The following is a 24414-nucleotide window of genomic DNA, read 5'->3' as shown; positions in this document are numbered from 1 at the left end:
CTCCCGTGTTGGCAAGCATCTGCTCTGCTGAAGGGTCCTTGAGCAACCTGCTGAACCGGGGATGCTGTTGTGCAGCTTACCCTGTGGGGCAGGAGAGGACGAGGGTGTGTGTGTGGGGGGGTATTCACAATGGAGAAGTTCCTTGCTTGGATCGACAATGTATCACACGTTACATTAGATTTACTTGCTACTTTCCATCTATTGCCATTTGTGTCCGATCTTTGACCTCACATGAGACTACTGTTGTTTTTTTTTAGAGAGCAATTTCATTGAACAAAACCCTACTTGTAAACATCAGGCCAGTTGCCTACAGAAGAACAGATTCAACATTGTGGGCTGTGTGTGTTAGTGTGTTTAAAAAGCTGTACCCTAAAGGAATCCACAGCATACAAGTAATCCTTCGTCATTATTGTAATACATGTTGCCCCTTACACACTGCCAGTACTTTGTTTACTATGACCTACAGAAAATGTCCTAGCCTAGCATGAGCATAATGCCAAGCCAATTACTGTTCTTTTGGATGGTTAAGGAATATAACAAAATAAATAGTATACTACTGTAGTTATTGTAAATTAAAATTGACAGGTGGATTGTTGCAGCATCAGCAGTAATGACGATATTGTACCAGACCGTTGTTGTGAAGAGGGAGCTGAGCTGGAAGGCAGAGCCCTCAATTTACCAGTCAGTCTTCATTCCAACTCTCACCTATGGTCATGAGCTTTAGGTAGTGACTGAAAGGGTGAGATTGTGGATACAAGCGGCTGAAATGACTTTCCCCTGTGGGGTGTCTGGGCTCAGCCTTAGAGATAGGGTGAGGAGCTCAGACATCTGGAGGGAGCTCGGAGTAGAGCCGCTGCTCCTTCGCGTCAAAAGCCAGTTTAGGTGATTCGGACATCTGATTAGGAGGCCTCCTGGGCGCCTTCCTTTGGAGGTTTTCTGGACACTTCCAACTCGGTGGAGACCCCGGGGTAGACCCAGAACTTGCTGGAGGGACTACATGTCCAATCTGGCATGGGAACGCCTTGCGATCCCCCAGGAGAAACTGGAGGGCATTGCTGGAGAGAGGGACGTTTGGAGTGCCCTACTTAGCTTGCTGCCACCGTGACCCGAACCCAGAGAAGTGGCTGATGATGAGATGAGATGAGATGAAATGAGACTGCTGTAGTGATTGTAAGTTATTGTTTATAATTTTTGGATTGTATCAGGAATCAGGAACAATCAGGAATCAGGAACAATTTTTTGTCATTTCTTTCATGTATTTGCATACACAAAAGAAACAAAATTCCGTTTCGCCCAGCCCACAGCAGTGCGACACAAAAGACAAAAACACAGATCCAAAATCCCTAAAAACGACACCACCACCAACATACAAAAACAGGGAGGACAAAGCAAAAAAAAAAACAAAAAAAAAAACAAAAAACCCCCCAAACAGTGAACAACACAGTCCACTCATTGCAACACAGTCCAAAAATTCCACTGTCAAGAGAATGAACGCCAGCCAGGATGACTGTCGGAACTGCCGGTCTGCATGGGCTAGCATTTAACTTAGCCTGCCCGCATCCGTGTTCTATCAGACCGCCCTCAGTGTTTCCTCCTTGGATGCAGCTCCAGCAGGGCCATGGTCCCTGGGCCCACCAGATATAGGAGACCAGGCTCCCCCAGCCAATCCAACGCCAGCTCTCCCAGCCAGACACCTTCGACACACTTCCCCGCACTCCACACAATGACACCAAAAACACAGTCAGTGCTCGGCGAGGCTGCTGCCAGACCACCCTCGGTGTTATTGGAACTGCCAGTCTGCATTGGCTAGCAGTTAGCTTAGCTTGCCTCGCTTCCGCATCCTGTCAGATTGCCCCTGGTGTTACCTTCTCGGGCGCAGCTCCGGTCAGGGCCGTAGTCCCTGGACCCAAAGGATGCAGCAGATCAAGCTCTCCCAGCCGATCCAGCTCCAGCTCTCCCAGCCATCAAATGAAGACAAAACAAACCTAGACACAGACGTGGACAGAAACACCGCATGGACGGCACTGGGCGAGGCCGCTGCAAACGTGAATTCGCGCCACCATCTTCCCACACTGGAAGCAAAACAGGAAGATGTACATATGTTTGTACATATCTTTAAAAAATATATAAATTTGTGTGGAGATGACATTCTTTTATACTGACTTCCGAGCTTCTTTGTTTTTTATTTCTCAGTTATGTTGCTCTCAGTGGTCATTGATCGAATGATTTGTTTGTATTGATTTGTTGTATGGATACCATGGCTCAGTTTCTCTTTGTAAATTCAAATTTGGATTACAAATCTCAATCAGGCCCTGTGATTGCCTGGCGGCCTTTCCAGGGTGTCTCCCCACCTGCCGCCCAATGACTGCTGGGATAGGCTCCAGCATCCTTGTGACCCTGAGAGCAGGATAAGCAGTTTGGATAATGGATGGATGGATCTCCATTTGGCTAACCCCAGTACCAACTCTGTATGAAACCGCCATGCTAATAGCTCACCTTGTCAAGCCAAATTTTACCCAGTTTTCACTCCACTCCAAATATCAGTTGCTTTCACCTGCACTGCTTTGCATCCAAAAGTGAATTAAACTGGGCATTTTACATGGAGGGACTCAAAAAGGCTGCCAATGGAAGGTGTGGCATAAAGTGAAAATGATGTAAATGTCTCACTGAAAATACCTACAGCGTTCTAAAGCATAATTTCATGAATGACAGTAGGAGTATGTTGCTGCCAGTTAGTGTTCCAGCCAGTTAGATCCAAGTTACCCAACTTTCACTCAAACTTTTGAACAAATGATCTGATACAGATCTAATTTCCAAATCCCTGTTAAACTGCACAGTTACAGCCAAGGGAAGAAAAAGGAAACATGATAAAATCTCTAGCAATGAGATCATATTCACTACAAAGACCTGAAGCCAGAGAGCATATAATAATTATGACCTGGTGAAATTTGAGTTGGAGCGCTAATCATAATTAGAGGTTAAAAATGCTTGTAAGGCAAATATACACACATTTGTAATGGGTTCAAACACATCACTTAAGTTTCCAGTTACAGTATACGACCAGTACAATATATACAAGTATATTGTGATGGTCTTGATCAATAACAAAATCAGGTCTATCCAAACCAATGTTGCTAAATGTCATGCTGGACAGCTGGACATGTACAGGGCCAACAAAACATTGCAGTGCTAGTCATAAATCACTTGAACTACTGTTTTCAACTACTGTTTTCTGCTGGGGAATGATCTGGAAAAATCTCATTAAAAACGATTTTCCTTTACGAATAGGGCAGCAAGACCGAGGTCAACAAACAGTAGATACCATGCTGATAATATTGGGGGAGATTACCAGACACAGTTGTAATTCCATTGGTAACGCTTATTCCAATTGGATGTTGTACAACCACACAGAAAAAGGACTTCCCACGTCACTCTTGGGATCTAGATCACCAGGAAAGCTACTAGGCATCTGGCATCTATGCATCTCAATAATAACATTTGAATAGCCAGGTTTATGCACTGAAATCAACAGTGTTGACTCTCGTATTGCAACTGCAAAGTCAGCCTTAATAGCAACACACCTAGTCACATTTTTATGTACAAACTTTATTGGCTAATAAAATTGATTGCAATTATGATTCTGATCTTCCCATTAGACTTTATTCATACCGAACTGTTTGTTGCTGTAAATGTGAAATAGCTTGTATATGTTAATTTGATATCAGCCTATAAAATGAGTTTCATTTGGGACTTAATAGTCTTATGGTTAAGGCTTGTAAGCTATAATTGAAAATGTCAGCGATGGGTTATCGCAGAAAATTGCAACTGAAAAACATTCTTGTTTATTCACTTGGGAGTTCATGTGTGATTTATAGATGGAAGGCTATTATGCCTTACTTTAAAGGAACAGCAAATATGATGTAAATATGTGCATGGGTTAGTAGCATGTAATATTGAGAGATAAGGCAAAAATAAGAATAAGACCAAATAAGTAAGAGTAAAAATACAAACAGTATGAATAAATAAAAACAAATATCAAACATTTGTAATAACTTTCATATAAAGAAAAGTTTTAAGATAAGATTTAAAAACAGCTAGAGACTTGGTTTGTCTTAGTTTAAATAGGAAGAGAGTTCCATAGTGTGGGGGTTCTAACAGCAAAAGCCCAGTGACCCTTTGTGACAAACTGAGACCTGGGAATAACCAGCAGGACTCCATCTGTGGATCTTAATGGTTGAGAGGGTGTATACCAAGTCAATAAGTCACAAACGTATGCAGGAGCAAGACCGTTTCATGCCTTAAAAGTGAGCAATAAAATGTTAAAATCAATATGAAACATATCAGGGAGCCAGTGTAGGGGGGCAAGCACAGAAGTGATATAGTCATGTCTCTTTGTCCTGGTAGCGAGCCGAGCAGTGGTGTTTTGTGCCAACTGTAGACGGTGGAGGTAGCCCTTGCTGATACCCGAGTAAAGTGCATTGCAATAGTCAGGCCAAGAATCGATAAAAGCATGTACAAATTTTTGCAGATTGGCAATTGATAAAAATGACCTAAATTTGGAGATTACTTTCAGCTGGAGAAAGCGTGACTGAACAACATGTTTGATTTGATTATCAAAACTGAGGTTAGCATCAGATATTACCCCAAGATTCCTATCAGCCTGCTTAAGACTACCTGACAGACCATTAAGATTAGTAGCAAAAGGGCTGAATTTGGGGGACCGAAAAGGATGACCTCAGGCTTATCATCATTAAATTTAAGAAAACTTTCGGACATCCAGGATTTAATGTCAGAGAGGCAAGTTGTGAGATTTGCAAGGGCACTAGAATCTGTGGGTTCGGTGGCATGTATAACTGAGTAAAACACATTGTGATTTTGAATGACCTGGCCAAGGGGCAGCATGTATATATAGAAAACAGAAGGGGGCCAAGAACTGAGCCTTGAGGGACACCACAACTCAACTGAGTCATTGAGGAATTAGAGTTACTCAGAACAACAGAAAACGTTCTGTTGGTGAGGTAAGAATGTAATAAGCTAAAAACCGAGCTCTTGGTGCCAACCTAAGCCTCTAAGCGATGTAAGAGGATGCTGTGATCAACTGTGTCAAAGGCAGCACGTAAGTCTAAAAAAACTAAAATCGACCAGTCACCTCTGCCTGGAGTCAGCAGTAGGTCATTAGTGACCTTATCTAGAGCTGTCTAGGTACTATGAAGTGTTCTAAAACCAGACTGGGAAACTGTTAAAAACACTATTAGTGTTCATGAAAGGAATTAATTTAGATGAAATTACCCTCTCCAAAACCTTAGATAAAAATGACAAGTACTACTTGAATGTTGAGAAACTTTTCAGTGGGTACAAATGGGGCTGCGTGGAACTATCACTATTTGGAAAACGAAGTGAACCTCAAAATGGTGCCATTAATGGCTCAATGACAGCTGCAGTTTCTTTCACACTGATTCTTTGAAAAGAATTGCAGAAAGAAATGGGTTTAAACATGGACATGTACCTGGTGTAAATACCAGAATGTGTGGCAGTGTGAATAAGCATCACTCATCCTTACTTAAGAAGTACTGTTGAGGGCCCTTGAACAAGGAACTTAATCGCTAATGCCCCAATAGAGCTGCTGCTTAGTGGCCAACTGAAGATGACTGGGCACTATTGGTACTGGGCAATAGAGCTGTTTGAAAAAGAAGCATGTGTCTTACAGGAAAAAAAGGCATTTGTCCTCAGCCAACCTTTCCTTGATGGCAAAAAAGAAAATGGCAAGTGCTCAGATGATGTTTATGCACCTCTGAGTCTGAACATATATCAGGCTGTTCTCACAGTTGTACTATAAGAGAATATTTTAATTCATGCTATTGTTCTCATGTGGTTACTCTCTTTCTTCTCACAGGTTAGGTTTTCCTATGATGATGATGACATGCACAATAGGCATGTGCTACCTGTTGGCCACCCACGTTGGATTAGGCTGGAACATGTGATCTACCACTGCTGTGCAGAGCCAAAGAGATTGTAGAGATTGTACTGTGTGTGTGTGTGTGTGTGTGTGTGTGTGTGTGTGTGTGTGTACATTTACATACATGTGAAAACTGACCACTATTTCAAGCATTTAAAGTTTCAGCGAGATGTGTACCACGACTGACTGCTGACATTCCAGGTACTGCATGAAGAACAACAAAGAACAATGGCCATATGTTGCACAGTAGTGAAAACGAAACAAGGTTTAAACACTGAATCAGGTCAAAACAGCAATGAAAATTTAAACAAGTTTCTTTGACCATGAATCAGATGTGCAGCAGACGATGTGCCAGTGCAGGGACGACAATTGCATTTTCCATAACCAGACACTATCAAACATCAGAAATATCTAAGAAAAGGAAGTATGAATTTCGAAGTGAAACTCCAGATTGCTGGTCTTATGTCATGCAAATGAGCTTTGCGACTCCTCAAAACTTGACTAAATCTTGTGTCTGCAATGTAAAGAAAATTTAAGCCAAGGTAAGGAATAATTTTTACTGAAAAAATGGCTCCACTCCATAGTGTTCTCCACAGTGTTGCTGCCTCTATCAGTATGAATATACAAACAATTCTAGATGAGCTAATGCTCTTCATTCATAATTACTCTGGGCTGTTTACAAACTTAAGCAACTAATGTGCTGGAGAAACTAGCATATGCCACCGATTTTGCATCAAAACATTTTTTTTTGGGGGGTGGGGGTCAAATCTTTCCCCCATACCAAGCCCAAATTTATATCCTGAAGGTACTCCAATACCCAGTGAAAGGGATTTTATAGTGTTAAATGCATTATACTAATATCATTGTCTTGTAATACATTTTAAGAACAAATACCAATGAAATAATGATTATCTTAAATAGAAATGTAGAACTTTCTCATTTGTGGCATGCTGTCATATGGTCTAGATACAGGGTAATCTAAAAAGTTTGAAGATTTAAATCAGTTAACCATATTTAATCTAGAAGAAATTAAAATATTCTTATGCCCTTACATGAAATACATGATATCACTTTATATTGTCCATCCGAGCATATTTCCTGTGTGCTTGCACATGGTGTTAAATTGAACATGTGTCCAAAGGTTGAAACTTTTGCATCATAAAAACTGTGATGGTCAGCACGAATAATAAACCATTCATGCTGCCTCCTGGCACATATTTGCCTGAGTCTGATGTTGTTATTGACAGCTTTGGACAGTGACCGCAATGTCTGCGAGTGAGTTTACACGTTTAAATGTGGCGAGGGGTGTAACATACAGCCTGTCCTCAGATGTTGTGCGAGCAATGTTGTTCTCTTGCCATATAAACAGCTGTACTCCCATGCTATTTTACTGGCAGGGATGGAGACTGGACCTGGCTTACCTGTCTGCATCCTTCTTTGATGAGTGAGTGTATAGTCCCAATCTACACAGATGTGGCATCTGTAGGAAGTTAACACTATTGGGGTATCCCAGGGGAGCAGACGGATACAGATAATGCACCATAGCTTGCTTTAATCTTTAATCAATCCTTGAGTGGTTCAGCGGTGTTCATAATGGAGCACTGCTCTGGATCTAATGTATGTAAGCGCATGTATTTGTCTGTCTTTATTTTTCTCTGTCTGTGTCTGTCCATCTGTCTTTTTTACCTCCTCTCTGTTTGTCCATCCGTCCGTTCGTCCGTCTGTACTAAAACTAAAATGGAAAGCCCTGCTTGAGCAGTTCAGCTCCAAAATTTTTTTATGCTTTGTTTATTCTGAATGATTGCTGATTTTTTGAACAGAACAAGGTGGAGCTAATCCAACAGTGTGAAGGAACTTATCCTCTCCTTGGATTTAGACCTGCTGTCACTGATACCGGCCTAGCTTGACAAACACATCACAGAGACATGGGAACATTTTCATTAGGGTTATTGACCCAGATACTTCCCCCAAAGACACAAGCTTACTGAATCTTAAATCCTTATTAAAAGTGATCAGCAGTGGCTCACGTCAGTAATGGCCTCAATGTTTTCAAGCAATTAGATGTGTAAAATAAATAAATAAACAATGGTCCTCTTGCCAGAAAGCACACTAAAAGCAAGTAAATAAATAGAATTAAATGGAAAACTGTTTATCCAAAGCATTTTGATACAATGATATAGGACAGTTTAGTTAGTATTTGCAAACATGACCAATTCCCAGTCCCAGAACCTAAGGCCATATGAGCGCAATGGACCTCTTTTTACAGTGCTGTTTTTTTTACTTATTTAAAGTATTGCAATAGGTAGATATTCCTTACCGTGCTTAGGGCCCAGCATGCATTTAGCAGCAAAAACTGAAAGGGGCCACAGAGACCTAGACCTGTGATTTCATCACGATACAACACACACACACACACACACACACACACACACACACACACACCAACCAGCCTTTTGTTTGTATTGTTACCATTGTAATATTTACTGTTTGTTAGACTAGGCAAATAGCTTTCTCTAGAACAAGGCAAAAATGAAAGGAGGAAGGAGAGCAATAATTTGTCAGTGGAAAGTCACTCAGATATGATTAATAGCTATATTGCATTGCACTTTACAGTGACAGTGATTTAGGGTTGATGCAGTGTTATGGTGGTTTACTGTACAATAAATAGAGCATGGTGTGCTCTCCAGCTGGCAACTATAATTGGCATATGCTCATGCAGCACAATTTACTTGTTATGGCAGGCTTCATTCGAAACAACATGCATTCATTATGTTGCTTTTTCATAAACTGATCGTACTTTAACCTGAATTGCCTTGATTATATGAACAGCGTCTGATCTGAGAGATTTAGTGGCCGTTTCCAATGCTCGACTCATCAGTTGTTTTTCAACGACACCACAAGCGTCTAGATGACACATTATTGTGGACACAAAGTCAAGAGCTACAGTCATCATCCAATTCTCCTGAGGTAAAACACATAGCCTGGCATTTAAGATGCATTCATGAATAGGCCATATTCAAATTAAGACACAATACATTAAATATTGAGACACTGTAAGTGACCACTCCAGAATGCACTGCTTATGGATGAATACTGAATTTGAATTTGGTTGGATCCCCACCATTGATGCTGTTGTTCCACTGACCACATAAACTAATCAATTATACCGAGTCAACAAAAATTTGTCGATTTTCTCCAAGAAGTCTCTATTATCCATGGGTAATTCTCTTATTCATTAAGATGGGATTAAATGGGCTCTACCCGCTCTAATTAAGAAGTGGAGAAGGGGGCTTTAGAGGGTTCACTATAAAGGCTTAAAAAAACAAAACAAAAAAGTCTCCTTGCCACAAGACAAAGAAGTAGAATACAGATGAGAGAAACATTTCCTTCTTATAACACTCGCATCTGACCTCGTTGAGCTCTTTTATATGAACCAGTTTCTTGTGGAAGATGTTTCTCACAATAATGATTACTAACAGTGTATGATACCCTCTGAGATGAGTTGTGCTCCCATTGCCAAACACCTCCCTATGATTACGTTGTATGATTCAAATTGAGGAATGCTTTTCCCTTGGTGGGGGAGACATGGAGTTGTATGAAAGATGAAATGCTGTTCAACTTAAACAGAGGTATTGGACAAATTGAATAACTTCCCTGCAAGCAAGTTTACTTAAAATATAGCCGAATAACTTTTGAAGATCTCATATCAAACTGAATGAGCCACACATTAAAATTCATTCAACATTTGATTTCTTTAATTAATCCACAATTGCTTGCTTTCTAGCTAGTTAATTAGATGAATAAAAGAGCAACCGATTATTTTCTTGCCCGGTGCGGGATTCGATACGGGGCGTACTACACCACAAGGTGTATTGCACTACAAGGCGACGTCACTAACCGCCCGGCTAAAGGGTAAGATATGTTAACTAGGGACTAACGTGTCTTATTAATAGTTTACAGTCGTCACCCTCCCCGGAAGCGCGTCCTCGCGCTTTATCATTCCGCGCTCCGAAGAGACTTATGAGGATCTGCACACTTCCGGATCCCACCGCTGCCACCAATGTAACCGGTTATTTTATTGCCCGGTGCGGGATTCGGTACGACTATACTGCACCACACCACAACGCGACATCACTAACCGCTCGGCTAAAGGGTCAGACCCGTTAGCTAGGGGGCGCCAAGATGGCGGCGTAGTGCTCGGTCTACTGCAGAACCCGCTCTGTCTTGAAAACTTTTTAAAAGCAACAAAACGAACTTTCAGGATAAAACATTGAAGCCACATATGATGGCAAAAAATCTGGGCTCAGATAAGAGAAAAATTACGACTCCCAGTTCTTCTCCATCCAAACGTTTTGGCAAGAGACAAAACATGGAAACCGACGCCGCAGAAAACATCATTGCTACGCTCAAGATGGCTATCAAAGAGCAAGGAGCTAGCATTGGGAAAAGTATCAGTGACCTGCAGGTTACTATTAACTTTATTTCTGAAGATCTCAAGGAGCTGAAAGGAAAGTTGACGCACACCGAAGCGAGAGTGAGTAAAGCAGAGGAAAAAAATCCAAAATTTGGAAAGCAAGGTGCTGGAGCTGTCACGATACAAACGAAGATGGAATCTGCGACTTCACGGGCTAACTGAGGAAGACGGAGAAGACGTTCGCAGAAAGGTAATTTAAATCTGCCAAAACATGGCTCCTGACCACCGAGAGAAATTCCCGGAGGTACTCGACTCAGTGCACAGGCTTGGGCAAAGACGTGAGTCTTCAGCGGCACCACTGCCCCGTGTAGTTATCATTCAATTCACTATGAGGCATTTTCGAGACATTATCTGGAAGACTGCGAAACGATCCGACTATTTGACGCCGCCCAGGAAGCTGCGCTTTAATGAAGACCTTTCTCCCGAGGACCGAGAGAGGCGCAACCTATTGTGGCCGCAGGTTGAGAAAGCACGAAAGGAGGGGAAGATTGCATACTTCGTGGGAGCCCGTGCGTTTGTGAACAGAAAGGAGATTCACTGAAGTGCCTTTCATCATGTAAGCTAATATGACTCAGGAGTTATTTTTCCTTATTCGTTTTCTAAATATACAATATGCTGTCGTTGCTAAAAACACTTATTATGTAATGACAGAGTAGTTCTGTTCTCTCTGTAATTTACACACTTTTTCTCAGGGTGAAAAGTTAGTTACACTCAAAATTTCATCTTTATCTTTTGTTTCTTTTAATGCTCGTGGATTAAGGGACAATACCAAAAGGAAAGCATTGCTATTATATGCTAAAAGCCTGAATACTGATTTTTGTTTGATACAAGAATCTCATTCTGAACCTAATGACATTAGATTCTGGAAATCCCAATGGGGAGAGGACTTGTGGATGTCTCATGGCACAAACCACTCAGCAGGAACTCTGACTTTGAAACACAAGTTTAAAGGGAAAGTTATCTCTTCACAGACAGATCCAAACGGTCACTTTATTTTGTTGGTTATTTCATTTAATGACCAGGTATTTTTATTGGGAAACGTTTATGGTTATAACAACAAACAGGAGAATATTACCTTAATGCATTCAGTAAATGCAAAAATTGATTCTATAATAAGTAAATTTGCAGATCTAAAGATCATATTCGGAGGAGACTGGAATCATTCAATTAATGATGTGTTAGATAGATGGACAAATAAAAGTAATACAAATAATAGTTATTTGTTAGATTTTATAAATGAAAGAGATCTGATTGATATTTGGAGGTATAAGAATCCTACAGTTAAAGAGTTTACGTGGAAGAACAGGTCAGGGTCATTACAGTCTCGTATTGACTATTGGTTGATTTCTGATCCATTATCTGAACATGTCTCTTCAGTTAAAATGTTACCAACACCCTTGACGGATCATAAAACTATCTTTTTGGAGCTGTATATGTCTACTAGTCATCAAACTAAAAGAGTCAACTCATATTGGAAATTAAATAATTCTCTTTCATTGAATGAATCTTTGGTAAAGGAGATTAAAATAAAAATAGATGAATGCTGGGATAGGGCATGTGCTGAAAATATGTATGGCAAAAATTGGGAGTTCATGAAATTTGAATTAAGGTCCCTTATATTGAAAAGAGGAGCTGAAAGTTAAAAACAGAAAAAAAGAAGAATCAGAAATGATCTCTGAAATTATTGCTTTATCATCACAGCCACTTGAAAATTTATCAGAGGATAACAAGAACAGACTTCAAATTCTACAATTAAAATTAGATAATCTATATATTCACAAGGCAAAAGGAGCCTTTGTGCGCTCTAGGAGGAGATGGCTTGAGGAAGGAGAGCAAAACTCCAGCTATTTCTTCAAATTAGAGAAACAACATAATACACTTTGCAGCATGACCAAACTCTGTTCAGATGGTGTCATCACACAAGACCCTAAAAAGATTTCTGAGACATGTGAACTATTTTATAAAGAATTATATAAGTCTAAACTGTCAACAAATGACATGGAAAGTTTCTTCAACTCTTTAGGTAATATTGAGAGCATCAGCAATGCTAATAAAGATTTGTGTGATGCCCCCATCACAACATTGGATGTTGAGGATGCTATTAAAAAAATGAAACTCAATAAGAGTCCTGGGAATGATGGATTAACCTCAGAGTTATATAAATGTTTCTCCAAGGACTTATCACGCTTTTTACATAAAGTATATATAGAAAGCATTGCTAATGAAAAGCTCCCTCCTTCATTGTCTCAGGGGTTGATCACTTTGATTCCCAAACCGCAAAAAGACTATTTGTTGTTAGATAATTGGAGACCTATTTCACTCTTGAACAATGACTACAAGATAATTGCTATGTGTTTGGCTAAAAAATTGAGAAGTACACTTAATGACATTATTGATGAAACACAGTCTGGTTTCATGACTGGTAGACATACACTCACTGGCCACTTTATTAGGTACACCTTGCTAGTACCGGGTTGGACCCCCTTTTGCCTTCAGAACTGCCTTAATCCTTCGTGGCATAGATTCAACAAGGTACTGGAAACATTCCTCAGAGAGTTTGGTCCATATTGACATGATAGCATCACGCTGTTGCTGCAGATTTGTCGGCTGCACATCCATGATGCGAATCTCCCGGTCCACCACATCCCAAAGGTGCTCTATTGGATTGAGATCTGGTGACTGTGGAGGCCATTTGAGTACAGTGAACTCATTGTCATGTTCAAGAAACCAGTCTGAGATGATTCGAGCTTTATGACATGGCACGTTATCCTGCTGGAAGTAGCCATCAGAAGATGGGAACACTGTGGTCATAAAGGGATGGACATGGTCAGCAACAATACTCGGGTAGGCTGTGGCGTTGACATGATGCTCAATTGGTACTAAGGGGCCCAAAGTGTGCCAAGAAAATATCCCCCACACCATTACACCACCACCAGCAGCAGCCTGAACCGTTGATACAAGGCAGGATGGATCCATGCTTTCATGTTGTTGACGCCAAATTCTGACCCTACCATCCGAATGTCCCAGCAGAAATCGAGACTCATCAGACCAGGCAACGTTTTTCCAATCTTCTATTGTCCAATTTTGGTGAGCCTGTGCGAATTGTAGCCTCAGTTTCCTGTTCTTAGCTGACAGGAGTGGCACCCGGTGTGGTCTTCTGCTGCTGTAGCCCATCTGCCTCAAGGTTCAACGTGTTGTGCGTTCAGAGATGCTCTTCTGCATGCCTCGGTTGTAATGAGTGGTTATTTGAGTTACTGTTGCCTTTCTATCAGCTCGAACCAGTCTGGTCATTCTCCCCTGACCTCTGGCATCAACAAGGCATTTTCGCCCACAGAGCTGCCGCTCACTGGATATTTTCTCTTTTTCGGACCATTCTCTGTAAACCCTAGAGATGGTTGTGCGTGAAAATCCCAGCAGATCAGCAGTTTCTGAAATACTCAGACCAGCCCGTCTGGCACCAACAACCATGCCACGTTCAAAGTCACTTAAATCACCTTTCTTCCCCATTCTGATGCTCGGTTTGAACTGCAGCAGATCGTCTTGACCATGTCTACATGCCTAAATGCATTGAGTTGCTGCCATGTGATTGGCTGATTAGAAATTTGCGTTAACGAGCAGTTGGACAGGTGTGCCTAATGAAGTGGCCGGTGAGTGTATAACAAACAACATAAGACTGGTGATTGATATCTTGGATCATTCAGAATTAATTACAGATAACAGCTTCATTCTTTTTTTAGATTTTTATAAAGCTTTTGATTCCATTGAACACAAATTCATATTTAAAGCACTTGACATTTTTGGTTTTGGGAATATGTTTAAAAAATCTGTCAAAACGTTATATGCAGGTGCAAATAGTTCAATCAAACTTCCATATGGCACTACTAAAAGATTTAACTTAAATCGTGGAATCCGTCGAGGTTGTCCGATCTCGGCATATCCCTTCCTTCTTCCTATGCAATTACTCTCCATTCATTTCAAAAACAGTGATGTATTGGGTCTCTCTATTGTTGGCAGAACACTGTCTATCACTCAACTTGCAGATGATACAACACTTTTTTTAAAGGATAAATTTCAAGTTAATAAAGCAATCAAAGTCATTAACTCTTTCTCAATGGCCTCCGGCCTTAAACTGAACATTTCAAAATGTGAGCTTCTTCCTGTTAATAGTTGCACAGATACTATTATTTCTGGGATCCCTGTGAAGCATAAGGTTAAATATCTTGGTATTATAACTGAAAAAGACCAAAGCTCCAGACTATCTGATAATTTTAATCAATTTATAGCTTCAGTCCAACAGAGGTTTAACCTTTGGCTTCAAAGAGATTTGTCTATTACTGGAAGATCCTTGGTAGCTAAAGTTGAAGGCCTCTCCAGACTTATATATGCAGCTATGGCACTTGATGTCTCAAAAGACATATGCACTAAAATTGACAGAATATTATTTGAATTTATCTGGAAAAAAAGAATACATTATATTAAGAAGAATGTCATGATAAATAAGTTATGTTCTGGTGGGATTAATTCTTTAGACTTCACCTCCTTAAACTCTTCTTTTAAAGTTAAATGGATCAAACTTTTCTTAAAAAATCCCAACTCAATCTGGAATTTTATTACTGCCCATATATTTAATTCACTTGGAGGAATGCATTTTCTCTTAAGGTGTAATTACAATATTTATAAATTACCGATAAAACTGTCCAACTTTCATAGTCAACTTTTGTTATCCTGGTCAATGATGTGCTCACACAATTTTTCTCCCCATAAATATTTCATTTGGAACAATCAAGATATTAGGTTTAAGAACAAATCTTTATATATTAGGAGATGGGTTGATAATAAAATTTTACTTGTTAGTCAATTACTGAACGACAATGGTCAGCTTTTCACTTATGAAGAATTTCTTTCTGTATATTGTTTCCCTGTTACACCAAGAGAATATTCTATTGTATTTGATGCAATACCAGATGGAGTTCAAAGGTTATTGTTGTCTGCTCCTAAAGGTAAAAGTTGTACTATTCCAGGTTTAACTCCTGAAGACATATATATTGGTAACTTGTGTCCTTTATTAAGTGATAAAGCCACTAATCAATGCGTTAGAAATATTATTCAGAGAGACATTGTTTCTAAACCTGCAGCCATTTTCTACTGGAATAATATTTATAATGACATAGATTGGAGGAACACTTGGATTTTATCACGAAAATATTGTATTACAAATAAGGTACGAGAAGTTACATTTAAACTGCTTCACAGATGTTATCCAGTCAAGTCCCTTCTTGTAAAATACAAGATTAATATTGACACACTCTGTTCCTTTTGTGGCAATGTGGATGAAACCATATGTCATTTATTTTGGGATTGTACCTACTCTCATGTTTTTTGGATTGATCTAAATAATCTCATAAATAACAAAATTGACTCTTCTTGTAAACTGGACATCCAACATGTTTTATTTGGTCTGTCACAAAATGAGGAAATGAGTTCAGAAAAAATGTATATTATCAACCTTCTATTAATATTTGCTAAATTTCATATTCATTGTACCAAATTTGCACACCAGCGTCCAAACATTAGTGTATTCAAAGCACTTCTTTCATCCTATTTAGAATCTTTAAAAGAATGTATGAATCCTAAAGCCAGCAAAACCAGAAGACTATGTGAAGAATGTAATTTAACTTAAATCCTGTATCTCGAGCTTTTTTATTTTGTCTTTTCTTTTTTTTTTTTATGGATATGTAAATTTTAATTTTGAAATAATTTATATTTTTGTAACTACTTTTTGTCCTATTGTGATGTCATATTTTCTTGTTTATATGTTTTGTTCCATAAAAAAAAGAAGAAAAGACCCGTTAGCTAGGGGCTAACGTGTCTTATTAGTAGTTTACAAAAACAACGACATGAGCCCAGGCAAAATGCAGAACCATTTCATCAGTCTTTTCACAGAAAGGTCTATGGTTTCAAGCTTTAAGTGTTCCACAAAGAAACGTTCTTGCTAAAAAATACATTTAAAGAACCCCGGTCTAATGCCTCATTTATGCTCAAAGATGAATATGGATACAGACGGAGTCTTCTGTCCGTAGTGGCTTCGTTCATTTTGTCTGTATTTGAGCATTTTTTCTGAAAGTTTACGCATACGGACGAAACGGAGCAGTACCACCGGAAATCGTGGGGGCAGTTATTGTATTTTTAAATCACGTCAGGACACAGCGCTGTCGCTCGACACAACCTCTCCATGGCATTCTTTATTTAGACTGACCCAGCATCAAAGGCAGACCCGATCAAACAACCCAGAGCCCGCAGGCATCACCAATCGATCCCAGCACAATAGAACAGCACCAAATCAAATGCAGCACTGTCGATGTGTGCATACATAACATCCCCCCCCCCCCCCCCGGCAGGATTTCAAACATGAAAGGTTGACACAAAGTCCTCTAGGTGGCCAGGGCGTAAACGTGTGCGAACAGGTCGCAGGGCGGCCTGAGGCTGGGCAGGCCGAGGTGGGGAGGGAGATGGCAGGGGAAGCTGAGGCCCAGAAATGTCTGGGGCCCGTGTAGGAGCTGCATGAAGCCCCGGGGCGTCTTGCCATGCAGAGGGAATGGCTATGGTTGTGTCACCAGCTGTGTGTGGCGGAGCTGACACCTTCCGTAGACGACTGGAGTGCCACCGAGTGCCATCGCTGAGGAGGTAAGTGGCTGGGCCAAGCTGACGGGTGACTTGGAGAGGACCAATATGAAGCCATTTTATTGTCCCTGTGGGGCCTGCGGACCCTGACCCAGTCTGACACATTGATGTCTGGCACCCTGGTTCGTTTTGACTGGTCAAACCGTTGCTTCATCCGCGTCTGCTGACGAGTGACTGAGGCTCTGACCCCAGAGGAAGGTGCCTGAGGTGTGGAGGGGCGGAGCCTGTCAAGGGGCATGCACAGTTCCCGGCCTAGCATGAGAGAGGCTGGGGAGACGCCTGTGGTCGAGTGCTGTGTGGCCCGATAGTGCAGCAGAGTGTGACGGATGGCCTGTGTGAAAGAGCACCCTTGGGCCATGTGTGCTCTGAGGCCGTTCTTCAGTGACTGGTGAAAACGTTCAACGCCGCCATTGGCCTGGGGGTGGTAGTACGCAGTGCGTATATGACGGATGCCCTTGCTTTCGAGATAAGCAGTGAACTCAGCAGAGACCAGCTGAGGGCCGTTGTCAGTGGTGATGGCCTTTGGGAGGCCCCAGCGAGAGAAAAGAGAGTCCAGGAAGTCGATGATGATCTGTGAGGTCACAGTGCCGGAAGTGGTGAGTTCAGGCCATTTTGAGTGTAGATCGTAGGCGACCACCATGAAGCGTTGGTGGTGGGGAACTCCATGGATCTCACCACAAATGTCCAACTGCAGGTGTTCCCAGGGCTGAGAGGGCCAGGCGAGAGGTTGCAGGGGTGGGGGAGCCTGGTGGCCAGTCTTGCCACTCACAAGGCAGGCAGAACAGTCCTTCACCAGAGCCTCAATATCTCTGTCTATCCCCGGCCACCACACCAGGTCTCGGCAGCGCTGTTTCAGTTTCACAATGCCCAGGTGGCCTTCATGCGCCGTATTCAAAACACGTGCACGGAGAGCAGCTGGGACCACTGTGCAAAACCCACGTGCCACGCAGGTGTCGTTCCAGCAGGAGAGCTCCTGTCTGACTCGGGCGAACGCAGCCAGCTCCTCTTGGACCTTGTGAGGCCAGCCGTTCTGGATGTAGGTGCGGAGCTGGGAGAGGACAGGGTCCTGTTCGGAGGCTGCCCTCAGCTCCTGCAGAGAGACAGTGGCCTGGAGGGGTGTGTGTAGCATTTGGACAATGTCCTTTTCCACACAGTCAGTGTCCGTCTGTGGAGCTTGGGTGGAGACAGAGCGAGAGAGCAGGTCGGCGACAACATTGTCTCTGCCTGGGGTGAACTGCAGGCTGAAGTTGTACTGGCGGAGGCGGTCAGACCAGCGGTGCAGCCTCAGGGGTTTGTGGCCTGTCCCAGATGTGGACAGCAGCGCTGTCAGGGCCTGGTGATCTGTCCTGAGGGTGAAGGAGCGGCCATAGAGGTAGAGGTGCCACCTTTCACAAGCCCAGATACAGGCTAACGCCTCACGCTCACCCACGGAGTACCGCTGCTCGGTCAGGTTGAGGGCACGGGAGGCGAAGGCAATGGGCTTCTCCACACTGTTCTGGGTTTGAGACAGCACGGCCCCTATCGCTGTGGCTGATGCGTCACAGGTCACAAAGGTTGAGCTGGAGATGTCGAAGTGAGCCAACACTGGTGGTGAAGTCAGTTGAGTCTTGAGATCACGCACAGCGTCACTGCATGCCTTTGACCACACCCATGGCTCGTCCTTACGCAGCAGCTGGCACAGGGGGGCTGTGGTCGCAGAGTACTGGGGAAGAAACCTCAGGTAGTAACTTGTCATACCCAGGAAGGAGGCGACCTGGGCGGCCGAGCTGGGCTCAGGGATGGCCTGAATGGCGTCCACGTTGGATTGTAGTGGAGTTACACCGCTCGCTGACAGCCGGAACCCCACGAAGTCGATGGCTGGCACAGAGAGGACACATTTCTCAGCATTGAGAGTTAGCTTGTGCTTGGACAGGGCTGCGAAGACCATGTTAAGGCGCTTGTCGTGGATTTCACTGGTGGGCCTGTGTACCACTATATCGTCCAGATAAATGGCCACGCCCAGTATGCCAGCCAGCACGGAGACCATGATTTTCTGGAAGCAGCTAGGGGCGGAGCTGAGACCGAAAGGCATCCTGGTGTAGCGAAACACTCCTGCATGTGTCACAAAGGCTGTGAGGTTTCGGCTGCTGGGGTGGAGGGGCACCTGTAAGTACCCCTGTCTGAGGTCGAGCTTGGAGAACACCTCAGAGCCATAGAACTGAGCAGTGAGTTCTTCTGAGGTGGGCAGTGGATACTTATCAGGGACCACTGCCTTATTTACTGCACGTAGATCGACGCAGACACGCAGGCCCCCCGACTTCTTCTTAGCCACCACGAGGTTTGAGACCCAAGGTGACGCGTCCACCGGTTCAATGATGCCAGCTTCCAGCAGTTGTTGCAGCTCGGCGGAGACCCCATCACGGAGAGCCAACGGGATGCGGCGCAGTGGTTGGATGACAGATTTCACAGCAGGGTTGAGGAGAGGTTGATGGGTGAAGGCGGAGAGGCAGCCCAGCCCCATAAACAGCGATGGCCACTTCTGCTGCCAAGGTGTGGCGACAGTCAGGATTGCTGCCCCCCTTGTGTCTAAGAGGGAGAACCCCAGAGCGGAGAACAGGTCCAGGCCCATCAGGTTGGCCCCACGGCGTGCCACATGAAAAACTGCATTGGGCACCAGCTTGGTTCCATAGCGGACAGTCACTTGGAGAGAGCCAACCAGATCGATTTTGGAGTCACCATACCCACAGAGGACAGCTGAGGGTGCGGACAGTGGCAGTGAACCGAAAAATTGACTGTAGGTATCAACATTCAGGAGAGACACACTTGCACCGGTGTCCAACAGCAGGGGGGTGCACACATCATTAATGTTGACTGTGCATGATTTGAATGACACTGGCCCAGAGCTCACCTTGTGAATGACGGCGGTTGAAGACTGGGGGGTGTGGCCCTCTGACCCAGCCGGGGAAGATCGACAGACGTTGGCGAAGTGATTGTGCTTACCGCAGCTACGGCATGTCTGGCCACGGGCAGGGCAGTTCTGAGCCCTTGAAACATGAGACCGAGACCCACAGTTACCACAGGACTGTTGAGGGCGGGGCCGAGAACGCCGTCGTTGCAGTTGCAAGACGTCCCCAGTGGAGTCGGCGCCCGCCTCGCTCTGGTTGGGTTGCGTCCCGAGGGGCAGCCGTGAGTAGAGGGAGGAGTCGTTGGCAGCTTGACTGGAGGTGGCCACTTGCTGTGTATTTAGCATAGCAGCACACTCAGCTGCTCCCTCAACCTGTAGTGCGATGGTAATTGCTCTGGACAGCAGCAGATCGTCTTTTCCAGCAGGAGAGTCTCACGCACCTTTGCGTTGTTGGTGTGTTCGATTAGCTGGTCGCGAACCATCTCGTCCTGAAGCGCGCCAAACTTGCATGAGCTAGCTAGCCCTCGCAAATTAGCTACGTACTGCCGCACAGACTCACCAGGCAGTTGGTGTCGCTGACGGAATATAAATCGCCGAAGGAGGGCACTCTGTGGAGCAGCGAAATGGGTGCTCATAAGTCCCACAGCTTCGGCAAAGCTTGTGACGTTCCCCAGAGACCCGAGCACACGATGACCCTCTGCTCCCAAGCAGTGTAGCAACAGAGCCGTCTTCCTAGCCTGGCTCACGTCGTCGAGCCCTGAGGCGATGATGTAATTTTCAAAACTATGTAGCCAGCGAGTCCATGGTACCGGAGGCTCGCCAGGTAATGCCAGGAAGGGGGCAGGTGGTGGGAAAGAGATATCAGCCATCCTCGTCGCCAATATTGTATTTTTAAATCACGTCAGGACACAGCGCTGTCGCTCGACACAACCTCTCCGTGGCATTCTTTATTTAGACTGACCCAGCATCAAAGGCAGACCCGATCAAACAACCCAGAGCCCGCAGGCATCACCAATCGATCCCAGCACAATAGAACAGCACCAAATCAAATGCAGCACTGTCGATGTTTGCATACATAACAGCAGTGTTGTTCAAGTGAGAAACGACGAAGGCATTTTAAAAATGGCGGAACTAGCGGTGTGTATTTAATGGCCTTGTCGCAACAGACCACCGCCGTCAACAAAGCTGTCTCCGCTTTTGCCTCTTTCTTAACAGGTACTTTATAACGTCATCCTCCACTGTCTCCATGTTTGTTGTCAGAAACTTTTGACTCTGAACTGTCCTCTAGTGTAGTAGACGTATTGCTTATCAGCAATGCCAACGTAATGGACGCATGAAGTATGTGGGCAGTGAGGGTTACATCGTTTAAAATGGATGTGTAAATGGGTGTGTTCATTTTCCTACGTAAAGGGAGCATAAATGAGCCTTTGGTCAGATCAGTCTTGGAAGCCTCAGAAAACACAACAGCGTTTCTTGAAGTAACCAAAGTCAGGTCTTCTATGGTTCGACATAATGAACAATTGTAATAGTGTTGTTTTTTTCCAAGCACGTTATTTTATATGAAAACAAATCTGCAGGGCGGTCACGATAGCAACAACACGGGGAAAATATACTGACTGGGAATACTGGAATGACCCTCTAATTTCACGATTTCCGTATTGTAACGTGCATGGATAAGTAGACACGTTGGTCCTTGACTAACGGGTCGGACCCTTTAGTCGACTGGTTAACGTTGTCGCTTGCGGTGCAGGGGATACGGGTTCGCGTCCCGGCTGTGGCGACGGTATCTCGGACTGCCCCCCGAATTCGCTACATTGGTGTCAGAAGTGGGATAGAGCGACCGTAAGGCCATCGGAAGCGTAGGCGCCCTGAGGCGTGACGTAACACCAATGTAGCAAATTCGGGGGACAACGCAACCACAGGAACTGCCGCGGCCGGGACGCGAACCCGTATCGCCCGCACCGCAGGAGACATCGCTAACCGCTCGACTAAAGGATCAGACCCGCCAGCCAGCGTCCAGCGTGTCTTCTTATCCATGCACGTTACACTATTCTATAAAATCAACACAACCACATTTTATACACACACACACACACACACACACATATATATATATATATAAGATAGCGTGACTGAAGCAAATAAGACACTGAACTCCTTTGAACTCTGGTGTCCTACTAAAGTGAATTCGTAGAGAGTGGCTGTCAAAAGATGTTTCTCCGAGGCTCTTTTAAAGTTGACATTTTATAGTGTGGCGACGGATGTCTGCGTCATTTTAGCAAAGGGTGTTTTAAAGATTCCTGACAGACTCCTATAAAAGGATACACGGTGATAAAGAAGACAATAAAAAACGCTATGCTTTGAGCAGCTTGTCTGTTATGGAGGTCGGTTAAGTCGTTGCAGGTTGCTATGAAAAGGATTGCATACTGGCTGTCAACCCTATTAAAGCGAGATTGCGATGTCGTTCCAAAATGGTTTAAATACAGCTGATTGCAGGCATGAAATCATAAATTGCTGGCATAAGACTCCTTTCTGGATATGCCTGAAAATCTTATTAAAAATGAATAAACCTCAGCACCTATTGTTCAAATAGTAATATGTGAAATCACTGTTTGACATTGCATTTAAGTATAAATATCAAGATCTACATGTCTGCACTGTGCAGGGATATGCAGCTCAGTCTGGTAAGATTAATATCACTGTCTTTTCTAGTAATAATTCGAGTTGACTTCCCAAAAATCAGAGTTGTCTGCATTTTCTAGGGCTGACAGTGTGGCATGCTATCTCAATGAATGAAGTAAGTGTCCCATGACTTTTAATGTCACAAATCAAATAGACCAGTTTCATTATTATTTTGTGAGACAAGCTTTTAGCACTGAACTATCACGTTCTCTCTGAGAGACTCAGTCTACACAAAAAGAAAGAAAGAAAATTGGTGATAGATTGAGACTACCGACCTTAATTAGTTATTTTGAGCCATGAAAGTGATTTAACTTTGGTTTACTTACAATAGTAATAAACGCTGGCAAAACTCATTCTGTATAGACTTACAATATGCTTAAACAATATATGGTCACAATATGTGGTTACCATTCCCTCCTTTATAGCTGCCTAAACTTCTTGCAATAGTTATCTGCCAGAGCATATTCCATTCAAACTTTGGTGATTAAAAACTTGTGCGATTTGCTATTTTCTTTTCGCATAAACAGGTAAGAGTGTTTCAAAGCGGTGTCTCTTATGTAGCTGTGTGTTGAGCACATTTGATTGAAACTCACTCCCTTTGTTGCTCTTTCATTCCTTAATAATAGAGCATTTGCATATCTCTGACAAAATGTGTTACAGTCACAATGGTTTATTGTTTACAGACATGTACAAGGTGATTGCAGAAAGGGGAAATGAGACTGTGAAGCAAAGATTCAATTGGATTCCTTATCTCAGCATCGTTTACACAATGAAATAGACTAATGCAGCGGGTGTTGAATTAATGATTCAGATTTCAGTTCTCATATGGTGTTATTTATCAAGCTTAGTTAACTTCGATTATAAGGCATAGTTTGTGGTGGAATGATAGCCACGTGTCTGAGAACTTGTACATAAGCATACATTCTTTAATGGCATATAAGGGTATTTTTCATGATAAAATTAGCAATAATATATTCAGAGGATAATCTCTTTTGGGTAATACTTCATTACCAATGTATTATATGCTCTTTTGCCATTGGACAAGAGAGTCTGCAGAACAAAGTTTAATGTGATGCAATGCCTAGAAATAATGAGTTCACAATCTACTATTTCTGACATTATCATTGGTACAAGCACATTTTTGACATGCTGACCAGACTGTAATGAATTGGGAGAACCCTCTTCAGATTTAAGTGGAGCTTTTCAACCCTGTGCATACCTTTTCAGAGAACTCTGAGCATGAAAAGACAATGCTGAGCTGGCTGATTATTCCCCTGACGATCTGTAAACTCAGTGGAACAGAAGATCTGTAGTTCTGCTCTCTAGCTCTGTCTGGGGTATAATACTTAACAAATGCAGGGAGGGTATAATACTTAGGATGTTGATATCTGAAATGCATAACTTGGTAAAAATACAAAAACACTGTACCCTCCTCAAAATGAAAAAAAACTGTCACCCTCCTCAAATTGAAAGTGTGTGTGGGGTCTTGACACTACTGCAACATTATCACTTAACAACCTAGGTGTCCACATGTGAAATAATTCACAATGAGGGCATTCATCTGACAAATGTAACCTCGAGTACTTGGTAATTGGAAGAGCTAGTGTTCTGTATTTAACAAGTTGAAGTCTGGATTTGTGTTGTCAGTACCACCAGTTTCTATCATTTTGGTTATTCTAGTAACACTGGCAATGTGGGACTAAAACTCAGTGTGAAAAAATAAAAATCTCGTGGAAA

The 24414-nt window shown here is 42.9% G+C and overlaps 1 protein-coding gene across 2 annotated transcripts in view; it reads left to right on the top strand.

Moving 5' to 3' along the window:
• The window catches only part of oca2 (oculocutaneous albinism II), a 93609-nt gene extending 87628 nt beyond the window's left edge, over positions 1-5981 (top strand). For both annotated transcript variants that reach the window (XM_056277728.1, XM_056277727.1), the window contains exon 23: positions 5894-5981. In XM_056277728.1, coding sequence (XP_056133703.1) covers positions 5894-5981 — 88 coding nt within the window. The remainder of the gene's footprint in view (positions 1-5893) is intronic.
• The last annotated feature ends 18433 nt before the right edge of the window (positions 5982-24414 follow it).

The sequence above is a fragment of the Lampris incognitus genome, chromosome 3 (genome assembly GCF_029633865.1).
Source record: "Lampris incognitus isolate fLamInc1 chromosome 3, fLamInc1.hap2, whole genome shotgun sequence".
Classification (NCBI taxonomy): domain Eukaryota; kingdom Metazoa; phylum Chordata; class Actinopteri; order Lampriformes; family Lampridae; genus Lampris; species Lampris incognitus.
This window is presented reverse-complemented; position numbering and strand designations above follow the sequence as displayed.